The sequence below is a fragment of the Ascaphus truei genome, chromosome 16 (genome assembly GCF_040206685.1).
Source record: "Ascaphus truei isolate aAscTru1 chromosome 16, aAscTru1.hap1, whole genome shotgun sequence".
NCBI lineage: Eukaryota > Metazoa > Chordata > Amphibia > Anura > Ascaphidae > Ascaphus > Ascaphus truei.
The window spans coordinates 32,996,591-33,020,228 of NC_134498.1; the positions used below are offsets into that span (position 1 = coordinate 32,996,591).

At 47.9% G+C, this 23,638-nt stretch overlaps 1 protein-coding gene and 1 pseudogene across 2 annotated transcripts; both read left to right on the forward strand.

The window, feature by feature from the left end:
• Positions 1-2,150: 2,150 nt before the first annotated feature.
• Positions 2,151-8,226, forward strand: PRPS1 (phosphoribosyl pyrophosphate synthetase 1). Of its 2 annotated transcripts, none has more exons than XM_075573043.1 (7): positions 2,151-2,672; positions 6,056-6,239; positions 6,348-6,446; positions 6,926-7,050; positions 7,147-7,320; positions 7,454-7,613; positions 7,775-8,226. In XM_075573043.1, the coding sequence occupies exons 1-7, from the start codon at positions 2,551-2,553 to the stop codon at positions 7,865-7,867; spliced, it is 957 nt and encodes a 318-aa protein (XP_075429158.1). In that variant the 5' UTR covers positions 2,151-2,550; the 3' UTR covers positions 7,868-8,226. The 2 variants fall into 2 exon arrangements, with proteins under 2 accessions (XP_075429158.1, XP_075429159.1); XM_075573044.1 differs by having other exon boundaries at positions 2,544-2,682.
• A 13,010-nt stretch (positions 8,227-21,236) lies between these two features.
• On the forward strand, positions 21,237-21,939 carry LOC142467228 (solute carrier family 25 member 53-like; annotated as a pseudogene).
• Positions 21,940-23,638: the final 1,699 nt, after the last annotated feature.

A 23,638-nucleotide genomic window follows, 5' to 3' on the forward strand; every position in this document is an offset into this window, starting at 1 on the left:
GTACCTGTGTGTGTGTGTGTGTGTACCAGTGTGTGTGTGTGTGTGTACCAGTGTGTGTGTGTGTGTACCAGTGTGTGTGTACCAGTGTGTGTGTGTGTACCAGTGTGTGTACCAGTGTGTGTGTACCAGTGTGTGTGTACCAGTGTGTGTGTGTGTACCAGTGTGTGTGTGTGTGTGTACCTGTGTGTGTGTCTGTGTACCTGTGTGTGTGTGTATGTGTGTGTACATGTGTGTGTGTGTGTGTGTGTGTACCAGTGTGTGTGTGTGTACCAGTGTGTGTGTGTGTGTGTGTACCAGTGTGTGTGTGTGTACCAGTGTGTGTGTGTACCAGTGTGTGTGTGTGTGTACCAGTGTGTGTGTTACCCAGTTTGTGTGTGTACCAGTATGTGTACCAGTGTGTGTGTACCAGTATGTGTACCAGTGTGTGTGTGTGTGTGTATACCAGTGTGTGCACCAGTGTGTGTGTGTGTGTGTATACCAGTGTGTGTGTGTACCAGTATGTGTGTGTGTACCAGTGTGTCTCCACTTCTCTCCCCCTCCCTCCCCCTCTCCCTCCCTCCCCCTCCCTCTCCCTCCCTCCCCCGTCTCTCTCCCTCCTTGTCTCTCTCCCTCCCTCCCCGTCTCTCTCCCTCCTCCCCGTCTCTCTCCCTCCCTCTCCCTACCCTAACCCTCCCTCCCCCCTCTCTCTCTCTCTCTCCCTCCCTCCCTGTCTCTCTCCCTCCCCCCCCGTCTCTCTCTCTCCCTCCCTCCCCGTCTCTCCCTCCCTCCCCGTCTCTCTCTATCCCTCCCTCCCCGTCCCTCCCTCCCCGTCTCTCTCTCCCTCCCTCCCCGTCTCTCTCTCCCTCCCTCCCCGTCTCTCCTCCCTCCCCGTCTCTCTCTCCCTCTCCCTCCCCGTCTCTCTCTCCCTCCCTCTCCTCCCTCCCGTCTCTCTCTCTCTCTCTCCCTCCCTGTCTCTCTCTCCCTCCCCGTCTCTCTCTCTGATCTTAACTGCCGTATACCTACACCGAAGTAACCTACCCTGCTTTCTCCAGATCTGACTCAAGTTTCACTCGGGAGACATCCCCTCCAATGTATTACCTTGAGGGTCTGCGGATCAGGTAAGATCCCAGGCGGGATTGCTGCTTAGAAATTGTGAAGAGGGGGCATCCTGACACTGGTTAATGGGTACAGAACCATTCACATCTGGGTGTTTTGTTGGTTCGATTAGTGAGGTCCACGCACACGCACGTAACAAGGACTAATGGTAGTAAAGTATAAGTGTACTACAATAAAAAAAAAAAAAAAAATGTCCCGGTTTTTCATTTTCAAAATCTGGTCACCCTACACTTATTGGTCATGGATTCTTGCTACCAATATAGATTTTTAGGCTTTATTAATAAATTGATTTTAATATAAATTCATTTTTTCATTACCTTACACATTGAGTGCTTTCGAGAGGGTTCTCTTTTCTTACTTTTCAGTCTTGAAAGAAGTTAGACTGGTGGCTGTGAGAGTCTCCGGTAGATTGTTCCTATGATAACCCCAGAGTCACGTTCTGGTTGACAATTTACAGGTCAAAGTGCTCTTAGATAACCCCCCATTTAGACAACACATAAAACACACTACAGCCATTCTAGCCTGACCCCGAAAATAGTGTTACATTTAATAAACCAAAGACATGTGATTTTTTTATTTCAAATTGTTTTATTAGTTTCCGTATAGTACAAATCAGACATCGGAGCTCCAACAATACTCCTGAGCGAACATTCTCGTATAATGAGTAGGAATGACATACTATAGAATAATCATATAAACACTCTTAGCTATGTACATGTATTCTTGTTATGCTTAAATTGCAGGTGATTAGATATTAAATCATGATGGATTAAAGACATGCCATTTTAAGGTATAACTTGTAACTCAAAGTAACCTTTTGTTTTCCAAAATTGTAGAATACTGAAAATAGATAGGGCTTTATGTGATACCCACAAATAACATAGAAGTTATGTGCAGCAGGTGGTTATAGTCAAAACCAATCTATCAACGCCAGTCACTAATCACTTCCTGGATCTAGCCCGTGCTACCCTATGGAGGAGGGCCTGGTGTTTTACGTCACTATGCGTGTTGACGCCGACGGCCATCTTGGATGTGGGCACCACGCAGAATAACGTTGAGGGAGTGCGTGCAGAGTTGCACCCGGGCCTTGTGAAAAATGTTAGGCATGAGTTACCGGGCTCATGTCTTTTAACTACCGACTCTATGTCCGCGCTTCAACATACCGCAAAAGTGAGGAGGGCACCTGCCAGCACCCAACATGGCCGTCGCGCCTCATCTCCCAGGCAACGAGCAGGGGAGTTGAGCGGTGCCTAAATATAGAGGAGGGATGGTGTAGGCGTGGCCAGCTGCTTCCTCTCACCCCCGATTGGCCGAGGCGCGGTGGAAGCCGCGAGACCGGCACGGGACCACTCCCCCTTGATTCAGGCGCGCGCGTGTGTGTTCTGCCTCTTGTCTCTCGCGGCTTTTCTCTCTCTTCCCCGTGCGCGCTGGAGACACCTGACCCCCCCCGCAAAGATGCCGAACATCAAGATCTTCAGCGGGAGCTCCCACCAGGACCTGTCCCAGAAGATAGCGGAGCGGCTCGGCCTGGAGCTGGGCAAGGTGGTCACCAAGAAATTCAGCAACCAGGAGACCTGGTGAGAGGAGGTGGGTGGTGGGGCAGGAGTGACCCGTTATGTCGCTGGGGGCTGCCGGGAGATGTAGTTCGCGGGGGCTTTGGGCGCTGCCTCAGGGCCTAGGGCGATGGACTACAAGTCCCGGCGTTCACCTTAGCGCCCGCTCGGCGTGTGAGAGGAGGTGGGGGCAGGAGTAACCCGTTATGTCGCGGTGGCTGCCGGGAGATGTAGTTCGCGGGGGGACAGCGGGGGTTTGGGCGCTGCCTCAGGGCCTAGGGCGGGGACTACAAGTCCCGGCGTTCACTTTGGCGCCCGCTCGGAGTGTGAGGGGAACACGTGGGTGTAGATCTCACAGGTTATCCAAAGGGCTTCTCCCCAGCCTGGGACATGTATGTTATGCATACAGTCCTGGTGCTTGCTAGCCCATCAGAATAACCCTTAAATAGTTCCAAATAGAACAGTATTTATAATCCCCGCTCTGCCTATATGATGCATACGTTTGCCAGTTACATTACAATGCCTCCTTTATATATATATATATATATATATATATATATATATATATATATATATATATATATATATATATGTATGTGTGTGTGTGTGTGCTCACAAGTAATATTTTTATATGCTATACTTTGGAGGGTTTTAGTCACCTTTTCACTGACCATAACTTAAATAATTTGCAAAGCCAGTACAACCAACCTCACACTAAGGCCCACGAGGTCGAAACAGTCTGTGAGTGGGTTTATTGGCTTTTCATCTCATCCCAGGCTGTGTTTAAAAGCTGTGTTTAAAGCAGCATGCATTGGCTTAAGGGTGTTCCATGTAATGTGGTCTTGAGACAAACATTTGCATTTCATTTCCCAGAATCCCTTGCTGCAGTGGAAGCTCTGTATGCTAGGGCAGCGGTGCGCAAACTGTGGGGCGCGACCCCCTGGGGGGGCGCGAGACTGCCGACGGGGGGCGCGGGGTTTACAGAGGCCCTGCGCGCTTCCCGAAGGCACATAAATTAAGTGCCGGGGGAGCTGCAGGGCCTCTGTAAACCTAACTTACCGTGGCTCCGGCGGCTTCCTCCCTGTGTCGCCATGGCAACGCGGCGTCAAAATGACGCTGCGAGGTCATGTGACGTCACGTTGCTATGGCAACGTGACGTCATTACGCCGGAGCGTGGGTAAGTTGGGGTTGGGAGGGGGGCGCGGGAGTGAGGGGACAGCCGGCAGGGGGGCGCAGGGAAAAAAGTTTGCGCCCCCCTGTGCTAGGGGATAATGGCGAAAAGCAGGGTTGCAGACCTGTCTAAGACATGTGAATGTGCTCACAAGTGATCTTTTTATATGGAAAAAAGTGTGTGTGTGTGTATATATATATGTATGTATGTATGTAGAGGTATCAGTACCGTGTTAGCCGAGCTTCAATAATCGAAAAATAAATAGATGATACCGTTATGTGGCTAACGAAATGCTTTTATTTGTGCGAGCTTTCGAGATACACTGATCTCTTCTTCCGGCGATGTTACAATGAATGAAGCAAGGGTATACTTAAAAACAGTGTCTCTTGGAATGTTATCTGTGCTGGTCCTTCCCCCACATCCACACCGGGGGAAGGACCAGCACAGATAACATTCCAAGAGACACTGTTTTTAAGTATACCCTTGCTTCATTCAATAAATACAAATTTATGCAACTGTTCGGGACACTTAGCAGTGGCCTAAACAGAGATCAAAATTTTATGAGTCATTACTGACACAAGTGAACTCTCTTCCCATGAGCGCTATAGGCCATGTCTGTACATACTGTGCTATATGTATGCACACACAGCTGTCTCTCACACATACTTATACTCCTTGTTTTTCCATCCCTATACACCAATAGGGACCACATAGTATCCACACACACTTTTAGTTATGCTACTAACTCTCACATTTCCACACCCACCCACACCATTTATATCCGCTCCCACTCCACACACACCTTTTGTAAAGCACTGTATATACTGTGGGCTCTCCATTCATGTTAATTCACACTGATACACATACACACTCTTTCATCACTTGCTTTCAGGAACCTTTTGACACCTCCAGCCATATATCACATCCACACCGGGGGAAGGTCCAGCACAGATAACATTCCAAGAGACACTGTTTTTAAGTATACCCTTACTTCATTCATTGTAACATTGCCGGAAGAAGAGATCAGTGTATCTCGAAAGCTCGGCACAAATAAAAGCATTTCGTTAGCCACAGAACGGTATCATCTATTTATTTTTCGATTATTTATATATATATATATATATATATATATATATATCTATCTATCTATCTCTATCACGAATAGACGATACCGTTCTGTGGCTAACAAATTTTTTTTATTTGTGCGTGCTTTTGAGATGCACTGATCTCCGCTTCCGGCGATGGTACCTTGAATAAGCAAGGGTTTAACTTTAAAACAGTGCATATAGGAATGTTACCTGTGACTGAAACCTACCACCCCCCCTGTAGAATGCGATTTATGACTTGAAGTGTTAAATAGTCCTTGAATGTTGGTGATGTAAGTGTGTGTGTATGTATGTATGTAAATATATTACTAAAAGTGTGTGTGTAGATACTATGTGGTCCCTATTGGTATATAGGGATGGAATTACGTAGAGTGTTTGTATGTGTAGGAGACAGCTGTGTGTGCATGCATATAGCGCAGTATGTATAGACATGGCCTTTAGCACTCATTGGAAGAGTTCTCTTGTGTCAGTAGTGACTCGTGAAACTGCGGTCTTGGTTTAGGCCACCGCTAAGTGTCACTAACAGTTGCATAAATTTGTATTCATGCAACAGTCTCTCATTCAGTGTTCTAAGATTACCTATGAGTATAGCCACCTTCAGATCGTTCATCTTGTGTCCAGAGTCAGAAATGTTCGCCGACAGGACTCCCTTGTTCCACATGTGAGGCTGTGGCGATGCAGATTCATTCTCTTGTTTAGCCGTGTGATAGATAGATAGATGGATAGATAGATCTCTATCCATCTCTCTCTCAACAAGAAACAAACAGAATCCCTCAAAACAGCACTCTAGTATGTCCAAAAAATACAAAATGTATTCAAGCAATATCAAGAAAATATATACAACATATATAATTAAAAATTTATTATTTTGTTTGTATATAAAAAAAAAAAAAGTGTGTGTGTGTATATAGTGGGTAATCCACACAGAGTAGAGGATGTGGAGGGGTGAGTAGAAAAAGGTTGTAGAGGATGTGAATGAGGAGTGATATTGTTAATATTTTTCCAGATCCCACGTGTCTGTTTTCAATCCCTGTGCTGTTCCTTTGTCCTGGTGTGGTTATTCTGGGTGGGGGGAGGAGGGGATATTTGGGAATGGTAGCCTCCGTAACACGCCCCCTGCTTTTTCCCAGCGTGGAGATCGGGGAGAGCGTGCGGGGCGAGGATGTGTACATCGTGCAGAGCGGGTGCGGGGAGATCAACGACAACCTAATGGAACTGCTCATCATGATCAATGCGTGCAAGATCGCCTCGGCCTGCCGTGTCTCTGCGGTCATCCCCTGCTTCCCCTACGCACGGCAGGACAAGAAGGACAAGGTGACGGATGCCACGCCATGCCCCATAGCTTCCTTCTATCTTTATCACCCTGTTGAGGAAGGGACAGGCTCCATATCCCTTCTGTATCACTAATTTTTTCTCCCACAGTCTCGGGCTCCAATCTCTGCTAAGCTCGTTGCCAACATGCTGTCCGTAGCTGGCGCTGATCACATCATCACGATGGACCTGCATGCGTCCCAGATCCAGGTAAGGACTGCGCATCACAGCCTCTGGGGTGGGAGCCTGACATGAGCACAGCCGCCTCTGGGGTGGGAGCCTGACATGAGCACAGCCGCCTCTGGGGTGGGAGCCTGACATGAGCACAGCCGCCTCTTGGGTGGGAGCCTGACATGAGCACAGCCGCCTCTGGGGTGGGAGCCTGACATGAGCACAGCCGCCTCTGGGGTGGGAGCCTGACATGAGCACAGCCGCCTCTGGGGTGTGGGAGCCTGACATGAGCACAGCCGCCTCTGGGGTGTGGGAGCCTGACATGAGCACAGCCGCCTCTGGGGTGTGGGAGCGTGACATTGGCGCCACCGCCGGGATGGGGGAGCCTGACTGCAGCCACCTCTGGGGTGGGATCCTGACATTAGCACCACCGCCTCCCTGGTGGGGGAGCCTAAAAGCGCCGTCACCTCTGGGGTAAGGTGTGTTCTGTCTTCAGCTCGGCTCGTCTCCCCTCGCAGGGTTTCTTTGACATCCCTGTGGATAATCTATATGCTGAGCCAGCTGTCATGAAGTGGATCAGAGAGAACATCGCTGAGTGGAAAACCTGCACGATCGTCTCGCCTGATGCCGGCGGGGCCAAGAGGTGGACAATATAGAATAAAATATGGGGTGTTAGGTGGGTGGGCACCCAGCTATGGGTCTCATCTTCATGGTGTAATATACTCTGTTTCTCTCGCAGGGTGACCTCTATTGCTGACCGTCTGAATGTCGACTTCGCTCTGATCCACAAGGAGCGTAAGAAGGCAAATGAGGTTGACCGTATGGTGCTGGTGGGTGACGTGAAGGAGAAAGTGGCCATTCTCGTGGACGACATGGCAGACACATGTGGGACCATCTGTCACGCTGCAGACAAGTGAGTGGCTGTGGAACAGACAGAAGGGAGCTGTGACTCGTGTGGTCTGATTCTCCCCCGTAAGGTTATACACAGGGCCTGTGGGACATGACAGGGCGGGAATGTGTGTTTGACTCTGTCTCCCTCTTGTCAGACTCCTATCTGCTGGAGCCACCAAGGTTTACGCCATCCTGACACACGGCATTTTCTCGGGCCCGGCCATTTCCCGCATTAATAACGCATGCTTCGAAGCAGTCGTAGTGACGAATACCATCCCCCAGGAGGAGAAGATGAGACACTGTCCCAAAATCCAGGTACAAGAGCAGCGCGTGCGTGTTGGTAAAATCGCTTACATTGCGGTTCTAGCGCCTCTAGTGAAGGGTTTATGGGATAGCTTCTGCCCACACCAGTTAGAGGCCCTTTACCTTCCTGACCCGTCCATGTCCCTCTCACGCAGTTTCCCATCTCTCAACAGGTCATCGACATCTCTATGATCCTGGCAGAAGCTATCCGTCGGACGCACAACGGGGAATCGGTCTCCTATCTCTTTAGCCACGTCCCCTTATAGCGTCCCCCGCTGGAAGAAGCCCTGCCTCCCTCTTAATCATCCGACCCCCATTCTCCGCCCTAGGGAAGCCAGTTGAGTCAGTGCTGGGCATTCTCCCCTGTCATACCCAAATCTGTGCGCTCTGACCAGTAGGGGGTGTCGCTCCCACCCCAAGGGGGCTATTTATTTGCTTGAGTGAACCCCAGATTGCCCAGTGACAGAGGGACAGCGTCCATCCATTATTTTATTTAGTGTTATGCGTTTTTATGTCCTTGATCATGATGTTACCCCCTCTAGTGGAGGGTAAGAGAAAGTGAAGTGGTCAACATGACTGTTTTTTTTTTTGTGTTATTTTTTAAATAAAGTTAGCAGTTTCTCAACGGTGACACAATCTGTGGGGTCTCTCTGACACTGCTGGGGGAGGGGCTATTGGTTCTTGCATAGAGCATCCATTTTAATTCCAATTGCGGTCAGAAACCGCTAAAGGGGTGTCCGCTCTACAGTTTCTGTTTTCACAAAGTAATTCTGAGGCCGAGAGGACGAAAAATACAGAGATTCCACCGTCAACCCCCATTAATAATACGCATTGGATGGGGCAGTCTATGGGAGCTGGTCCACAAAGTGTTAACATTAATAGAGATTAAGCCCCTATTTGTCCGTTGCCTTTCGTTCATATTTCGGATCTATCCCGAGCATGAGGTTTGGTTATTCCAGATACTTACCATGTACAGTATATAGATTAAAACGATCCTTTTCACTGTACGGCAATAATAAATAACATTACAATAATAATTTCTGTTTACTTACACGAATAACGCAGTATTTGTAAACCATGTACGAGATCAGACTGCACTCTCTGAATAGTTGGAGATCTATTTAAACATATAAAGGGTTTAGTGGGAATCCGATTCCCTCTAGGCCTGGGGTTCTTGACTCTAGTTGCCTCCAACAGGTCAGGTTTTCAGAATATCCCTCCTTCAGTGCAGGTGGCTCAGTCTATGGCTGCGCTTATAGTGCCGGCGACGTGACGTCGCTGCAAAACAATTGACTGCGTCGCGAGCGCTTATAGTAAGGGCGACAGCGACCAAAAATTTGGAAAGCGGGTAAATTTCATTTTTCAGAGATTGTCGCCACGTGACGGTCTCTGAACCAATCAATGTCTCCGTCGCTAGCAGTTTAAATGATAACGTTGACGGGTGAAGTCATCGGTTGCGTCGCCAGCACTATAAGCACGGCCTGAGCCGCCTGCGCTAAAGCAGGGATATTTTGAAAACCTGACCTGTTGGGGTTGTCTTGAAGACGGGAGTTGGTATCCCCGGCTCTAGGGTAATAAAAAAAAAAAAAATACTTTTTCCCTTATTGATGCCTGCCTTTGTGATCGTTATGTTTAAACTTACCTTCTGAGTGCTGGGAGCCACCTGCATTTTCTATACACAATATCTGTATTTAATGTAAGCAGCCAGAGGAAATCACAATTATTTATTAATACTTCTAGGTGTCAGGTTTTAGGTTAAACAAATGTGTCAGTCGCCTGGATGGGATCCCCATAACCCCTTTTACTAACTTGCATTTGGGGGCGGGAGGCTCTGATTTTGCCGCTTGCTCCCCCGGGTGTTCAGGGAATTCCGAGAAGAAATAATAACGGGTCACTAAGGGCAATATGAGTTATTACTAGACGAAGCGATCCACACTGACTGACCACTATTTTCAGCTCCGGGAACCCCTTGGTTCACGGCATACTGGTGAAGTTACTGGTATTACTTTCTGGGGGGTTAAATGGACGTCCATTAGGGAGCTGCAGACCGATGATGCTGCAGCTTCTGGTTAGCCTGAGATTTGGCCCCCACATAGTTTCTTGCGTGCTCTGAGAATCGGGAGGGGGAAATCCGGCAGCCCCCTTGCTGTGCTCAAAAGGGGTGGAGGGGGGCTTGATGCTATCCAATATTCTGAAGTTTCCAACAAGATAAATCCAATGAGCTCAGTGGTCCCCAATTTATTGTTACACTGCGCTCCCCTTGCTAGAAAATATTTGTCCTGCAAACGCCTAGTTAATAAATCTTATTGCTGAACATCAGAATATTGCTAATAAACCTTAGTGACTGATCTCAGGCAGTATAGTGTCCTGAGCTCGTGAGGGGAGCACACGCTTAATAAGCCCCCAAACTGCACCTCAGTGTGGGCCGATCACATAGAGGGTATAACTCACACCGTGAGCTTCCAAAGTCACGCCCCATAATGCCTTGCTATTGTGGTTGAGCGACTTTGGGACCTCCTGCGGTGAGTCCCAGCTATACCACCCACGCTAAGGTGCTGTCCCCACATGGGCTCAAGATCCCACAATGGTCCTTTGGTTATCAACTGTCTGGGATCCGTCATTACAGATTTCTTTTGGTGAACCCCTTGGAGACGCGTCACCAACCCCAAAATCACCAACCCCAATCACTAAATTAGCAGGACCCACTGTTAGTGGGAAGATACCCTACCATGGCTATTTCATACCTCACTATTGCCTCTTTCAAGCGGAATGCCTAGAAGACGACGCTTGACCTGGTTCTTGCCGGGGTTTGGTTCGTTTTCACCTTGCTTTTGGAAACGAGGCTATATGTGAAACATGTAGAGTGGTGATTTCTGGACACATTAAGAGAAGGGCACTCACTGGCTTTTAAGTTCTCGTGCTGTTTCCTGCCAGGAGTGACGGGGTGTGCGGAGTGAAGGTGAAAGAAACGGCGCTAGCTCTATTAGTGTGCACTTGTGTTATACAGTGAGTTAATAATAAAATCAAATGATTATAAAACTTTGTGACGTGATTCAATAACGTGCAAAACAATATAAATGAGTTCAAACCCCCTGCTCAAAACCCAGCTGGTGGGGACTGGTTTCACTAGTCCCACAAATCTTCACTCTCCAACTGCAATCCAGGGGGAGCATAAAGGGAAATAAAACAGAATCACTCTCCAACTGCAATCCAGGGGGAGCATAAAGGGAAATAGAACAGAATTCGGGAGTGACGTCGAGACACAGGCCAGCGAGGGGGTGGGATCGATGAGACGCTGTCCCCTTCTACATCTCCCTGCTTTCCCTTCTTAGATAGCGGTCTATAAACACTTTTATCTGGGAGAGTGTTAGTATTTTTATTGATACATAAATCTTACCTTTTAACCACCTGCACTATAGTTTGATCAAATCAAATAAGCTTTATTGGCATGACAAAAGAACATTTCAGTATTGCCAAAGCATGACATGAATAACGGGGTAGGGTAAAATTATTACCCAGTACAGGAATAACGGGTAGGGTATAATGATTACACAGTACATGAATAACGGGGTAGGGTATAATGGTTACACAGTACATGAATAACGGGGTAGGGTATAATGGTTACACAGTACATGAATAACGGGTAGGATATAATAATTACACGGTACATGAATAACGGGGTAGGGTATAATGATTACACAGGACATGTATAACGGGTTAGGGTATAATGATTACACAGTACATGTATAACGGGGGTTAGGGTATAATGATTACACAGTACATGAATAACAGGGGTTAGGGTATAATGATTACACGGTACATGAATAACGGGTTAGGGTATAATGATTACACAGTACATGGGTAACGGGGTAGGGTATAATGATTACACAGTACATGTATAACGGGGTAGGGTATAATGATTACACAGTACATGGATAACGGGGTAGGGTATAATGATTACACAGTACATGAATAACAGGGGTAGGGTATAATGATTACACAGTACATGAATAACAGGGGTAGGGTATAATGATTACACAGTACATGAATAACGGGGTAGGGTATAATGATTACACAGTACATGGATAACGGGGTAGGGTATAATGATTACACAGTACATGAATAACGGGTTAGGGTATAATGATTACACAGTACATGGGTAACAGGGGGTAGGGTATAATGATTACACAGTACATGAATAACGGGGGGTAGGGTATAATGATTACACAGTACGTGGGTAAGTTACACACTGGGATGTGGGGGTTAGTGGAGTCTCAGCCTGTGCAGGTGCTGATATAGTGTGCAGCCAGTCCTGCTGTGGTTTCATCTTCTCCCATGTTCTCTGTCTCTTAGGCCTCGCTCAGACAGGACGTGTTGTGACGTGCGCACGTCCGTCGCAATTTCTGGTTGTGCGGTGGTAGTTTTCAAACTGAAAAATGTGAGTGCAATTCCTACACTGCTACATCCAATTCATCAATATTGAAGAGACACTTTTGTGTCTCTATTCTGCGTTCCCCTTTCGGTACCTGCGCTCCCCAGGTTTTCTGAAGATCTCTACATTTGTTGAGTTTGGGAACAAATTCTGAAAAAGGGTATTATGTAAAACAATATCGCTTAAATTCACTAAAGTCACAGATGATTTAGCATTTAAATATTGTACTTTTTAGCACTATTCTACTAGGAGCGCCTGTTCTACACTTTGTGCACCCCTGAAATAAGCATATAGTCTGCAGAGAGGAACAAATGAAAATGGTGTAAAAGAAAGGATCACCCAAAAAGGGATAGTACTGATGATCCCACGGGTCCTCGTACGTCAATGCTGCTGCTGCTGCAGCTCCCGTATAGTACACATCACAGTGTCGGCGACATCAGCAGGACGCGTGAATCCCGCGTCTCAGCCTGGAACACTTGCCCCTTCCCTTCTGGCGACCGGATCTCACGTCGTCCCACTCTCACAGGCAGCCCAAACCGCGTGAAGGGATGTATCGGGGCTTTTGACCTATGTAATGCAGGTACATCTGACGTATCCTTTTCTTGAGACAGTTGTCACACGGTATCTGATGAAAGTTCCTGTGTGGACCTGAAACGTTGGTCTCTTTTATTTCTAAAATAAATTTAAACTGTTGTCAAATAAATTGTAAATAGAGCTAGGGTTGCCAGGTGACTTGGACACATATACTGGACACAAAGGTGAAAGGTGTGACGTGCTCACACACATACACACACTCTCTCACCTACCACTGCTCCATGCTGTTTCCTCTCCTTGACCCCACCCCCAGGCTCCTGACACCTCTGCCTGATTGGCTGCATTACCCAGCACAAGCCAATGATGATGAAGGAAGCTGCCAGCCCCCTAGCAACAGCCCTGCTCTCTTTTTGCTCTGTGAAATTCTGCGCCCCTCTCTCCCCTCCCCCCCCCCCCCCCCCCCACCCAAGCCGGTCAGATCACTGTCCAGAGAGGTAATACCGATATATACATACATGTCCAGTATTTCCTCTCATTTTTTACTGGACAGTGTCGAAATACAGGACAGTCTGGGTCAATACTGGACATCTGGCAACCCGAAAACTGTAGAGCCCTAGTTTATTTTGGGGGAAATGGACCATCTTTTCTGGTTTTTGATGCATACTGTGTTGGTCACACATTTTGGACTTGTCCCCTATAGATGTTTCCTCCCCTTATCTTTTTTTCTACGTTATCACTCACTACCTGACATGTTGATGGATACATTTTAACGGTACATTAGTGATGATGTTGATGCACGCGTTCATGTTCATGGTTTCTTTTCCGCACTATGGCCACGAGTTTGACGCCGGCCACCATTTGTACGTGGCGTCTTTCAGCTCCCTATAAATGTGCTTATTTGAGCGGTCACACGGCGCCGATTATCTTGACGAAGGCCCGTGGGGAGGCTGAAACTTTGGCTATTTAATAAACAATCATTTATTCACCAGTGCCTGTTCAGGGTGTGTCCTCCCTGATTAGTACTTCAGAGTACTTATCTGACGAGGCACTCGACCCCTTACTACTGCAATATGGTCCGGTCAGACACAATTTGGATAGTCATATTACATGCTGCTTCACGAAGAATAAAACAAGTCACAATCATTGTTGCATGTTAGTGAGATTGCTGAAGTCACATGCCCTAATAGGCACAGACCAACACCTAATAAGTGTCATTTATTCTGAAAATGTTGTATGGGTTACTGGGATATACCACAAAATTAGCACAAATCGGAGAAACTGCAGAGAATAACCCCTTAAACATGGCTGACCCCTTAAAGCAGCAATACTACATTTCCACTTTTTTTTCTTCTCTGTATATGTAAAGCAGGTGGCAATGTATTATTCTACATTCTTACCTAAACTGGAAATCGCTTGGTGCTCCTGTTATAAATCTATCAAAATCCTGATTGTGTGCCTAACGTAATGGCTGCCTTTCAGTTTCAATCAATACGTTAGCCAGTGTCACTCAGCAGCTACAATGTATCCTAATATTACAAAGGTAACATGATCTATTGTTACAGTTTTGCAGCTCAAACTGCTGGGAAAATTGGCGACAAATTATCACAAACAGGAAAGTTACAAAGATCTCGCACTGCTTGGGAGGTGTGCTAAAACGTGCTATAGATATCAAAGGATGCTCTGTATATTAAAACTCATTAAAAATAGCCATAAATAATAATTTAAAAAAAATAGTCACTATTATCTAATACTACAAAACTGGTTTATTTAAATAAAAAATAAAAAACACAGAAGATTGCACATGTTTTGCTGCTTTAAACATGTCCCTGCCCTTAGTACGTTTTGTTCCTAGGTGGGAATGACCCCGTACAAACATGTCACTGCCTATCTGGATAACAATGTGATTGCTTGTGCTATATACTGTGCTAGTTACGTATATATTTTGTGTGCTTCATGTATATCTTTTTCTCAATAAAAAAATATTTAAAAAAAATAAAACATGTCGCTGCCATTAGTACACTTTGGTCGGAGAGACTGATGCCTTAAACAGGCTGCCATAATAAAAGAAAAAAAAATAATGCTAGATAAGGTGTTACAGGCCTTGGATAATGAATAATCCTATATCTGTATTGGTAGGATTCCCCACATATCACACAGACCCCACCCCGTTATGCGATGAGAACAATAGCTCAGTTTTATTCCCCCCGGGAAGGATGCTGAAACCCTCGACCAATCAGAACAAAGAGGGGGGAGCCTTAGAATAAAAGCTATTTCTAGGAAGGATGCAGCAGCAGACGAGAGACGCTGCGGGACACTGCACAGAGGTGACACCACGCGGTCTTTATTTATTTTATCTAGACACGGGAGAAAATGCTTTATGTTTGAATGGGATTTCTTTTCCCCTTTGCTAAATCTGTTGCCGTTGCGCAGATGGGAGATTTTGACAACCAAGATGGTTGTACATAATAGGGACAAAATGAAAGGGTCAGGTCCACGTAGGAGCAAAGTGACCTAATAACAGGGACGTACTGAATGGGTTGAAGTGTCAGTCCCACGTAGGATCAAAGAGACCTAATAACAGGGACGTACTGAATGGGTTAAAGGGTCAGTCCCACGTAGGATCAAAGCAACCTAATGACAGTTACATGATTAATGGGTTAATGGGTCAGTCCCACGTAGGAGCAAGTGACCTAATGACAGTGACATGTTTAGTGGGTTAACGGGTCAGTCCCACAGAAGAGCAAAGGGACCTTGTGACAGTGATGTGTTTAATGATTTAAAGGGTCACAGAGGGACAAAGTGACCAAGTAAAATAATGTCTACCTGCATAGTGCAACACGCACACACAGAAAATGCTCCTAAACCCTAGAGCTAACAATCTAAGGCTGCGACCAGGGTTACAGCAGCCGTGCGGAGGCGCGCTGAGGGAAAGCGGGTGCTTTCCCTGGCCTTGGTTCGTGCGCCGTCCGGGGGCGTGGGCCAGTGACGTCACGGAGCTGGTTCGCCCTCATTGGGCTAACCGCTCACGTGACCGGCGCTGCGCTCCCTAAAAATGTTATAAGACCTACGCTTCCGCACGTTTGCGTAAGCGTGCATGAGCCCCTGCTAAAGCCGCTCTCATTGCGGCTGCCGGGGCTCACTGGTAAGCGAGAGCGCGCCTCAGCGCGGGTCAGCGGGTAAGCGCTGACCCTGGACTCAGCCTAAGAAGTGCCATGTGCAAAAAAGCTACGAGAAAATCCACTTGAAACGCAACGAGACTGCTGCTTCCTGCAGCTCAGCAGGCTCTGGCAGTGAAGCAGTTAACCGGGGGTTGGGAGGGGGGAAGCGAATCTGTTACACTGAGAAACAAAATACCCCAGTTTAACATCAAAATGTCAGTTTCCTGTCAGTGGTGGTGTCTGTCACTTTGTTACCCTGTCACTGTCACCCTGAGTACATTCCCAGCAGCAGAACCCACCCATAGCCGGGGACGGGGAGGGAGGAGGGGAGGGTGGGCGGAGGGGAGGGGGGGGGGACAAGAATAGGTGTATGTATTTATAATTGTATACAGAACCAACCATGTGTGCAGGGCATTGCAACATTACTATAGCAGGTATATACTGTACATTACTATAGCAGGTATATACTGTACATTACTATAGCTGGTATATACTGTGCATTACTATAGCTGGTATATACTGTGCATTACACACAATGGGAATAAGTGCAACAGGAAAATGACAACATACGGCTAAAGGAGAACAGAAAGTGAATCCCTGCACTTCTCCCATTGAGCTAACAATATATGGTGAAAAATACACATTTTTTTTTATAACTTAAATTTTTTATTGCGTTTTGCAGATATATAGTACAACATAACATAAAATATAATTCATTGTGTGACTGATAGATATTTAAACATATGAAACAGGTTTGGTGAGATCGCACGGCTTTTCGGGCCCTAATGGGCCGGGCGACTCACTTTGAACTGGAAAGTTAACTGAACAATCTTGTGTATGGTATAAATAATAAAGTAATAAAATGATATTGACAAAGAAAATAAATACAAAAAAAAAAATACAAAAAAAAGGGGGGGGGGGAGGGAAGGTAAAAATACACATTTTACACCTAAGTCTGTAAGACAAAGGAGACTTTTGGTTGCATATTTTGATCAAATAATGACGAGCCTGCTAACCAACGTCAAGGTAAGTCTCAATAGCAGGTCCCTGCATACAAATTCTACTGAATTATGTGAAATACTAAAGCATATGCTTCTGTGACTTTGTGCAATTCAAAACTGGTATATCAGTAACAACACTCACATATAGGCAAGTTTTAGGACACTCACTACTTGTGATGTGGAAAGTGACATAAAAAGTGACATAAAAAGTTAATTTGCCAAAACCAAAAGTCCTTTGTCATACAGACTTAGGTTTAAAATGTATATTTTTCACCATATATTATTCGCTCAATGGGAGAGGCGCAGGGATTCACTTTCTGTTTTCCACATACGTACGGCCAATTCTTTTGCCAGCTGCAGGCTCCCTGCACGAGGAAGGGCGGCAAATATATATATTTGTTTTACATAAGGCTAAAGGAGACCCTGCTCCAAGGGGCTTACAATCGATGGCTGTGGCCAGGCAGGGAGCGAGCGCGCTGACGCTCTTGCGCGGTGACGTCACGCGTTCTGCTCGGCCGGGCAATTTGTGGCCGGCTAGGTGCGTGCAAAGGGGGGTCATCGGGGGGGGGGGGGGGGGGGGCGCGCCATGACGTCACGGAGCTGGTTCGGGCCCGTTGGGCGAGCCGCTCACGTGACGCGCCAGCGAGCGCGCAAATCGTTTAATGAGAAGCTTCTTTTAAGATTTGGATTTGAATGTGGGAGGTGAAGGTTACTGGTCAAATATTGAGCGGAAGAGAGTTCCATAGGTAGGGAGGGATTAGGGGGAAAGGTTTAAGATGGGTGAGGGGTCTAGAGGTAAAGGGGAAAAAGATGAGACACAAGAAGTATTCATAGCACTACTCTACAGCCACTATCGACAAGTTGCTGACTGCCGAAATAACACAATAATAAAACAATATAAAGCAATCACTATCAAAATATACAACCATTACATCTAAATCTGCACCACACCACAGGTGCAGCACTCTGATCTGCCCTCCAGGTGAGCAAAAGAGCGTCCAATGTCCATATAATCCTAATGAGTGTGCGCTACTCCAGGGGTGCGCAAACTGGGGGGGGATTTTTTTGGGGTGCGCGGCAGTTGCAGAAGCCCAGTTCTCTTCCCCGAGGCATTTAAATAAATGCCGGGGGAACCGCTCGAGGCCTCCGCAACCTCAACTTACCGGTATTCAGCTGGCTTCTGGATGCATTGCTATGGCAACGCCGAGGGGGTCATGTGACGTGCGTGGCGCCATGGTAACGCACGTCAAATGACACAGCAGGGTCATGTGACGCGTCGCCATGGTAACGCGCATCAAATGACGCCGCGGGGTCACGTAACGTCACATGACCCACGACATCATATGACGCCAGTTCACAGGAAGGGGAGGGGGGCCCTAGGGCAGGCAGGGGGTTGCAGCGCAGAAACTTTGCGCACCCCGGCGCTACCCTGCACCAATAGTGGACAAACAAGACCGACCCAACAGAGACACAACATATAACAACCTACAAATAACATGAGAAAACTACAAATGGGGAGAAAAGGGGGAACAAAAAAGGGAGACCAATAGTGTAATACTAAAATATGAAATATATATTGGTAGCAAGAACGGTATCTTGATCACTCTCAAAGAAACTTGAATAAGAAGCATGGCAATGAAGAGGCTTGTGGAGTCGCGGGCTTCTCCATTGGCGTTTCAGGTGAATATGCTGGGCAGTAGACCCCGGTACTTTAAACTGCAGTTTTTTATGTAATCGTGGCGTCTACGCTTAGGCGTTCTCCAAATCGCATCTATTTACTCTGGCTCTTGTGACTGGTTCGCTCTCCGATCGCTCTTTAGGAAGAGGAGCTGACTGGAGAGCTGGTCCTGGTGAATTGATTCTGGTGAGATCATCGTGGGCGGTTGTTCGAGAAGATCGGAGAGACAACCAGTAAGCCAATTGTGGGACCACTAGTGCAGTGTATAGAACAGGTGAGTGGTACTGAGACCTGGAACGTAGGACAAGTGAGACGCACATCACATGCCCCTATCCGTAAGAGGTGGGGGAAATAGACTTGTCTTGGTTGTCCAGTATCGCTGCAGACTAGCGCTCTTTTTAGGATTGTATGGACAAAACGATGAGACAACCTTGGGTTGAGCGTAAGAGACAAGTAGGTGTGTAACGAAAGATCAGGGTTGAAATATATGGAGGTGCAAAGGGGTGTAAAGAGAGATCAGAGTTGAGATATATGGAGGTGCAAAGAGGTGTAACGAAAGATCAGGGTTGAAATATATGGAGGTGCAAAGGGGTGTAAAGAGAGATCAGAGTTGAGATATATGGAGGTGCAGTGTAGCGCCTTAAAAGTAAGGAGGAAGATTGTGCAGTTTCTATGGAAATTAATAGGAAGCAGCAGAGGTAGTTCAGGAGATCGGAAGCTGATTCACGCCTAGAAGAGCAGGAGATGATTCGGGCTGCAGCATTTTGATTGGATTGTAAAGGAGAGCGGCGTGAGGCAGGAAGGCCAGAAAAATAAATGTTACAGTAATCAATACGGGAGAGAACAAGGGCGTGCATTCGTGTTTTAGTGGTAGTGGAACATGGGAAGGGGCGTCTCTTAGCAATACTGCGAAGGAAGCGGCAAGATTTAGCACCAGTGTTTATATGTGGGGGAAAAGGAAAGAGAGGTGTTGAGTGCAACCTCTAGGCAGCGTGCGTGCGAGACTGGGTGGATAGTCGTGTTATTGACTGTAACAGAGAATGGGACCTGGTTTAGGAGGGACTATGAGAAGTTCTGTCTTAGCCATGTTAAGCATGAGGCGACGAGGGCCATCCAATCAGGGACAGCTGTTAGGCAATCTGTAATTTTTGATTGGACTGCGGGTGTAAAGTCAGGCCTAGATGAATATAATTGTGTATCATCGGCATAGAGATGATAGTTGAATCCAAAGGCGTCAATTAGGTCACCAAGTGGGAGGGTATATCGAGAGAAGAGTAAGGGGCCTAAAACTGAGCCTTGAGGGACACCTACAGAGAGTTCCACGGAGGTCGAGGAAGGGTTGGCGTAAGAAACAAAGAAGGAACGGTGAGAGAGGTAGGAGGAAAACCGGGAGAGGGCAGTGCCACGGATGCCAAGCGAGTGAAGAATGTGAAGGAATATCAGAAGCTGAGGAGAGATCAAGAAGACTCAGAATGGAGTAGTTTCCTTTAGATTTGGCAATATTGAGGTCACTAGCTATTTGGTGAGTGCAATTTCTGTAGCGTATGCTGTGCGGATGGGGGTCAATTAGGTTGCGGGAAATAAGTAGGCCAAAAATACTTGAAGCTCTGAATACTGAATGTTCCAGGCGTTTAGTAGCAAAAGGCAGGAGGGAGACAGGGCGATAGTTAGAAGGGGCTGTAGGGTCTGGGCAGGCCTGTGAAACTCAGAATAGGTTGGCAGCCAATTCTTAAATCTGACTGTAAGACTAGCACCGCATCATCCGAGGGGCGGAACGAAAGAAATAGTCACTATAACCTACACGCACACTTTATTCCTGAATACAAAGACTACGAGTATCCGCGGAGCTACTCTACAACAATTATAAACAGAATGATTAATATATCCACAAAAGAGAAGCGCAAGCTGCCATGGTGAAGTACGTATAAATGTGTTTACTCAAGATATAGAAAACAGATGTACCCTTACATAGGGAAAAATCATTAAAAGCATACAGAACCAGTGAGGAGCATCCGTCTGTGACCCGTCCCCCGGAGATGGTGTCACCATCAGAACCTTCTGAATATGCTCTGAATATTCTCTCTCAGGTACAGGGGAGGAGGACTCGGGCCCCTTCCCTACTATATACATGTTAATACATCTAAGGAAATAAAGAGGGGTTACAGATAGATATAGACATATAGCTATAGACAGACAGATATATAGACAGATATATATAGATAGATAGATAGATATAGTTAGATAGATAGATAGATAGATAGATAGATATAGACAGACAAAGGTAATTGTGTATATTATAATGGTATCCGATAACTAAGCAGGGAAAAAACACATTTATATCTATAAACTAGAACATTCAGTATCCAGCCGCAATCCTAATCATTTCACCATCACTATATAGGGGTTTCTTGTGGATCCCTGGGTTTTTATATCTTGTTTTCAACTCCTTTAATTGTAAGCTCTGCCAGACAGAAATATCCTTCCAGCAATGTTTAAATCAGTATCATTCCGGGCGCTGTATACATTCACACTGACAATATCTGTGCCAACCCCTCTGCTGGACCGCTGCACCCACCACTCTCTGCAAAGACTCACTCCCTCAATCCCTCTCTTCCCCTTGCTTGCAGGTCTGTAGACAGTGCTGAAGAGCTGACAATCTTATCTGAGCAGTGTGTGCGGGGCAGCTGAATACACAGTTCTCCTAGCTTGCAGAGCTGGCGATCTAATTGTCTGAGTCACAGGGACATAGTGACTAATCTGAAGGTCCGACAACAATTGCCTTGGTTGGAAGGCAGAAGCCCCGGGTGGGGCAGTCTGGTATGGAGGACAAAGATGCCCCTTGCGAGGGGTGGTTGGAGAGTTGGGGGTTACTCGGTGGGAGCAGTCTCCACCTTCCTCTCCACGGTCCTCACCTTCCCCATCTACAAGACTATCTCCGGCAGCAGCTTCACACAATGACCATTAGAGAGGCCACCCGCCAACTGGGCACAGAGGGTATCACCCACCTCTATCGCGGCTGGGACCTCCTCTCCTGGCTAAGACGGTGCAAGGCACCCTGCTCTTCGCGACACAGGGGGACCATCCAGCATCGCCTCTCCGGTGGGAACCCAAGGCCCAAGCATCGCTGCCTCTCTGGCCTCCTCTCAGGGGCGTTGGAGGCCACCCTACTGACACTACCCTTGAGCGAGTACAGAATGTCCTGCAGGACGGGCGTAAGAATATCCGTTCCCTCTGCCAGCTCCATCCCTGAGGGAAGTTCTGGTCCTACCGTGGCCCACGCCTGGTTGAGGCATGGTAATCTACAGAGGCTTCACCCCCCATCCTCGCCCGCAACACACTGGGCAGCGCTCTCTACTCTTCTCTCAAAGGACCCTCTAAGAGACGCCCTGAGCGTCCGTGGGGCTGCCGGACCTGGATGCCAGCTCTGGGGTCTGGTGCAGTCAATGGGGCTCTCACCTCACTGGCGCTAGTCCCCGCTCAGTGTCCTGGTGTCCACATGCAGGCGGAGGTTGGCAGGGTGTGTGCCAGCGGGTAAGGGATGGTGCGGCGTGGTTGTGGCAGGGCGCATTGCGGGGGTCCGGGGGCGAGGCCTCATGTCTTACCGGGGGGTGCACCTCACGCACTGCGTCAGCGACAACGGGTTCGACCAAGCCGAGCGAGGACCAGCTTGTGAAGTGCAATGGCATCGAGGGTCCTGGAGGATGAGGAATCATTACAAATGGGTCCTTACAGGAGCAAAGTGACCTAATGACAGTGACTTGTTTAATGGGTTACACTACAGGACAGTCACATAAGAGCAAAGTGACCTAATAACAGGGACTTGTTAATGGGTTAAACCAGGGGTGTCAAACTCACTCATATGCGGGACCTGATTAGATTCATTGTACTTCATTTGGCTGTACGTACCACAAAGTTTACAATACGCAAATAAACCAAATATTTCATTTCACATGCCCCCCTCCTCACCTCTTCACCACCACATGTCACCCCCTCCTCAACAGCTTCTCCCCCCACTTCCCCCCTCAACACTGCTCACCCCACATGCCTTCCTTACCACTTCTCCCCCACATACTCCCCTCCTCACCCAACTCTCCCCCACATTATCCCTCCTCACCAGCTTCTCCCCCACTTTCACCTCCTCGCCAGCCTTCACCCCCACTTCTTCCCCTTCTCACCACTTCTCCCCCACATGCTCCCCTCCTCATCTGCTTCTCCCTCACATGTCCCCTCCTCGCCTGTTCCCTCCCCCACATGCACCTCCTCAGCTACTCCCCCACATGCTCCCCCTCACATCTCATCTCTCTCCCACTCACTCCCCACATCTCTCTCCCCCACATATCCCCCCACCCACACGTCTACTCCTCGCACCACAGCTCCGCTTCAGTTCCCAGCAACATCCCCCATCACCACCTCACCCTCGCACTCCCATACTCACCAGTCTCCCCCAAATACTCTTCTTCTCACCTGCTTTTCCTTAACATAACATCTCGCCGGATTCTCCTGTACATACCCCCCCCCCCCTTCTCTCTCACTCTTCCCCATCTTCTCTCTCACTCTTCCTTCTCTAGCCCCCCTCCCTCTCCTTACTACCCCCTCCTCTCTCTCTTATTCCCTCCTCCCCTCTCCCCTCTCTCTCTCCCCTCCTTCTGTCTCCCCCTCCCTCTCTCTTACCCCCCCATTTTCCTCTTTTATCCTCCCTGCCCCCCTTCCACCTTACCTCCCCCCCTTCACCTTACCTCCCCCTCTCCCTCTTACCACCAACACCTCCCCCCTCTCTCTCTCTTAGGCTGGGCCCATTGTGCCTTCGCCCGTGCGGAGGTGCGCGCGTCCGTGACTTCACTCGGGTGCGTTTTACGGCCAAGTAATGTGCGCCGTCCGTGGGCGTGTCTAGGGCGGTGCCATTGACAATCACAGAGCTGGTTCACCCTCATTGGGCGAACCGCTCACGTGACCAGCCTGTCGCGCCAAGATATCAGTTTCAACTGATTTCTTGCGCAACGCGCGCCCCCTCCCAATTCCGCGCGCCGCAAGCCGCATGGACGCGAACCATTGCCTTATGGCGGCAGCCTGTTCGCTCAGCGTGCGGCCCGCGTCCGCACCGGTCTCCGATACCATGGCCCCAGCCTTACCCTGAACAGCGGTGTCCCCCAGCGCTGATTATGGTGGAGCGGGGAGAAGCAGAGGCGAGAAATTAAGCGCACTGACCACGTGGTCCTTGCACTTATGCCGGCAGC

Bases quoted from the DNA above. Each gene is read 5' to 3' on its own strand.
- PRPS1 (XM_075573043.1), top strand. From the start codon at position 2,551: ATGCCGAACATCAAGATCTTCAGCGGGAGCTCCCACCAGGACCTGTCC. The intron at 2,673-6,055 runs GTGAGAGGAGGT...GCTTTTTCCCAG, and splicing joins TTCAGCAACCAGGAGACCTG to CGTGGAGATCGGGGAGAGCG. The intron at 7,051-7,146 runs GTGGACAATATA...TTTCTCTCGCAG, and splicing joins GATGCCGGCGGGGCCAAGAG to GGTGACCTCTATTGCTGACC.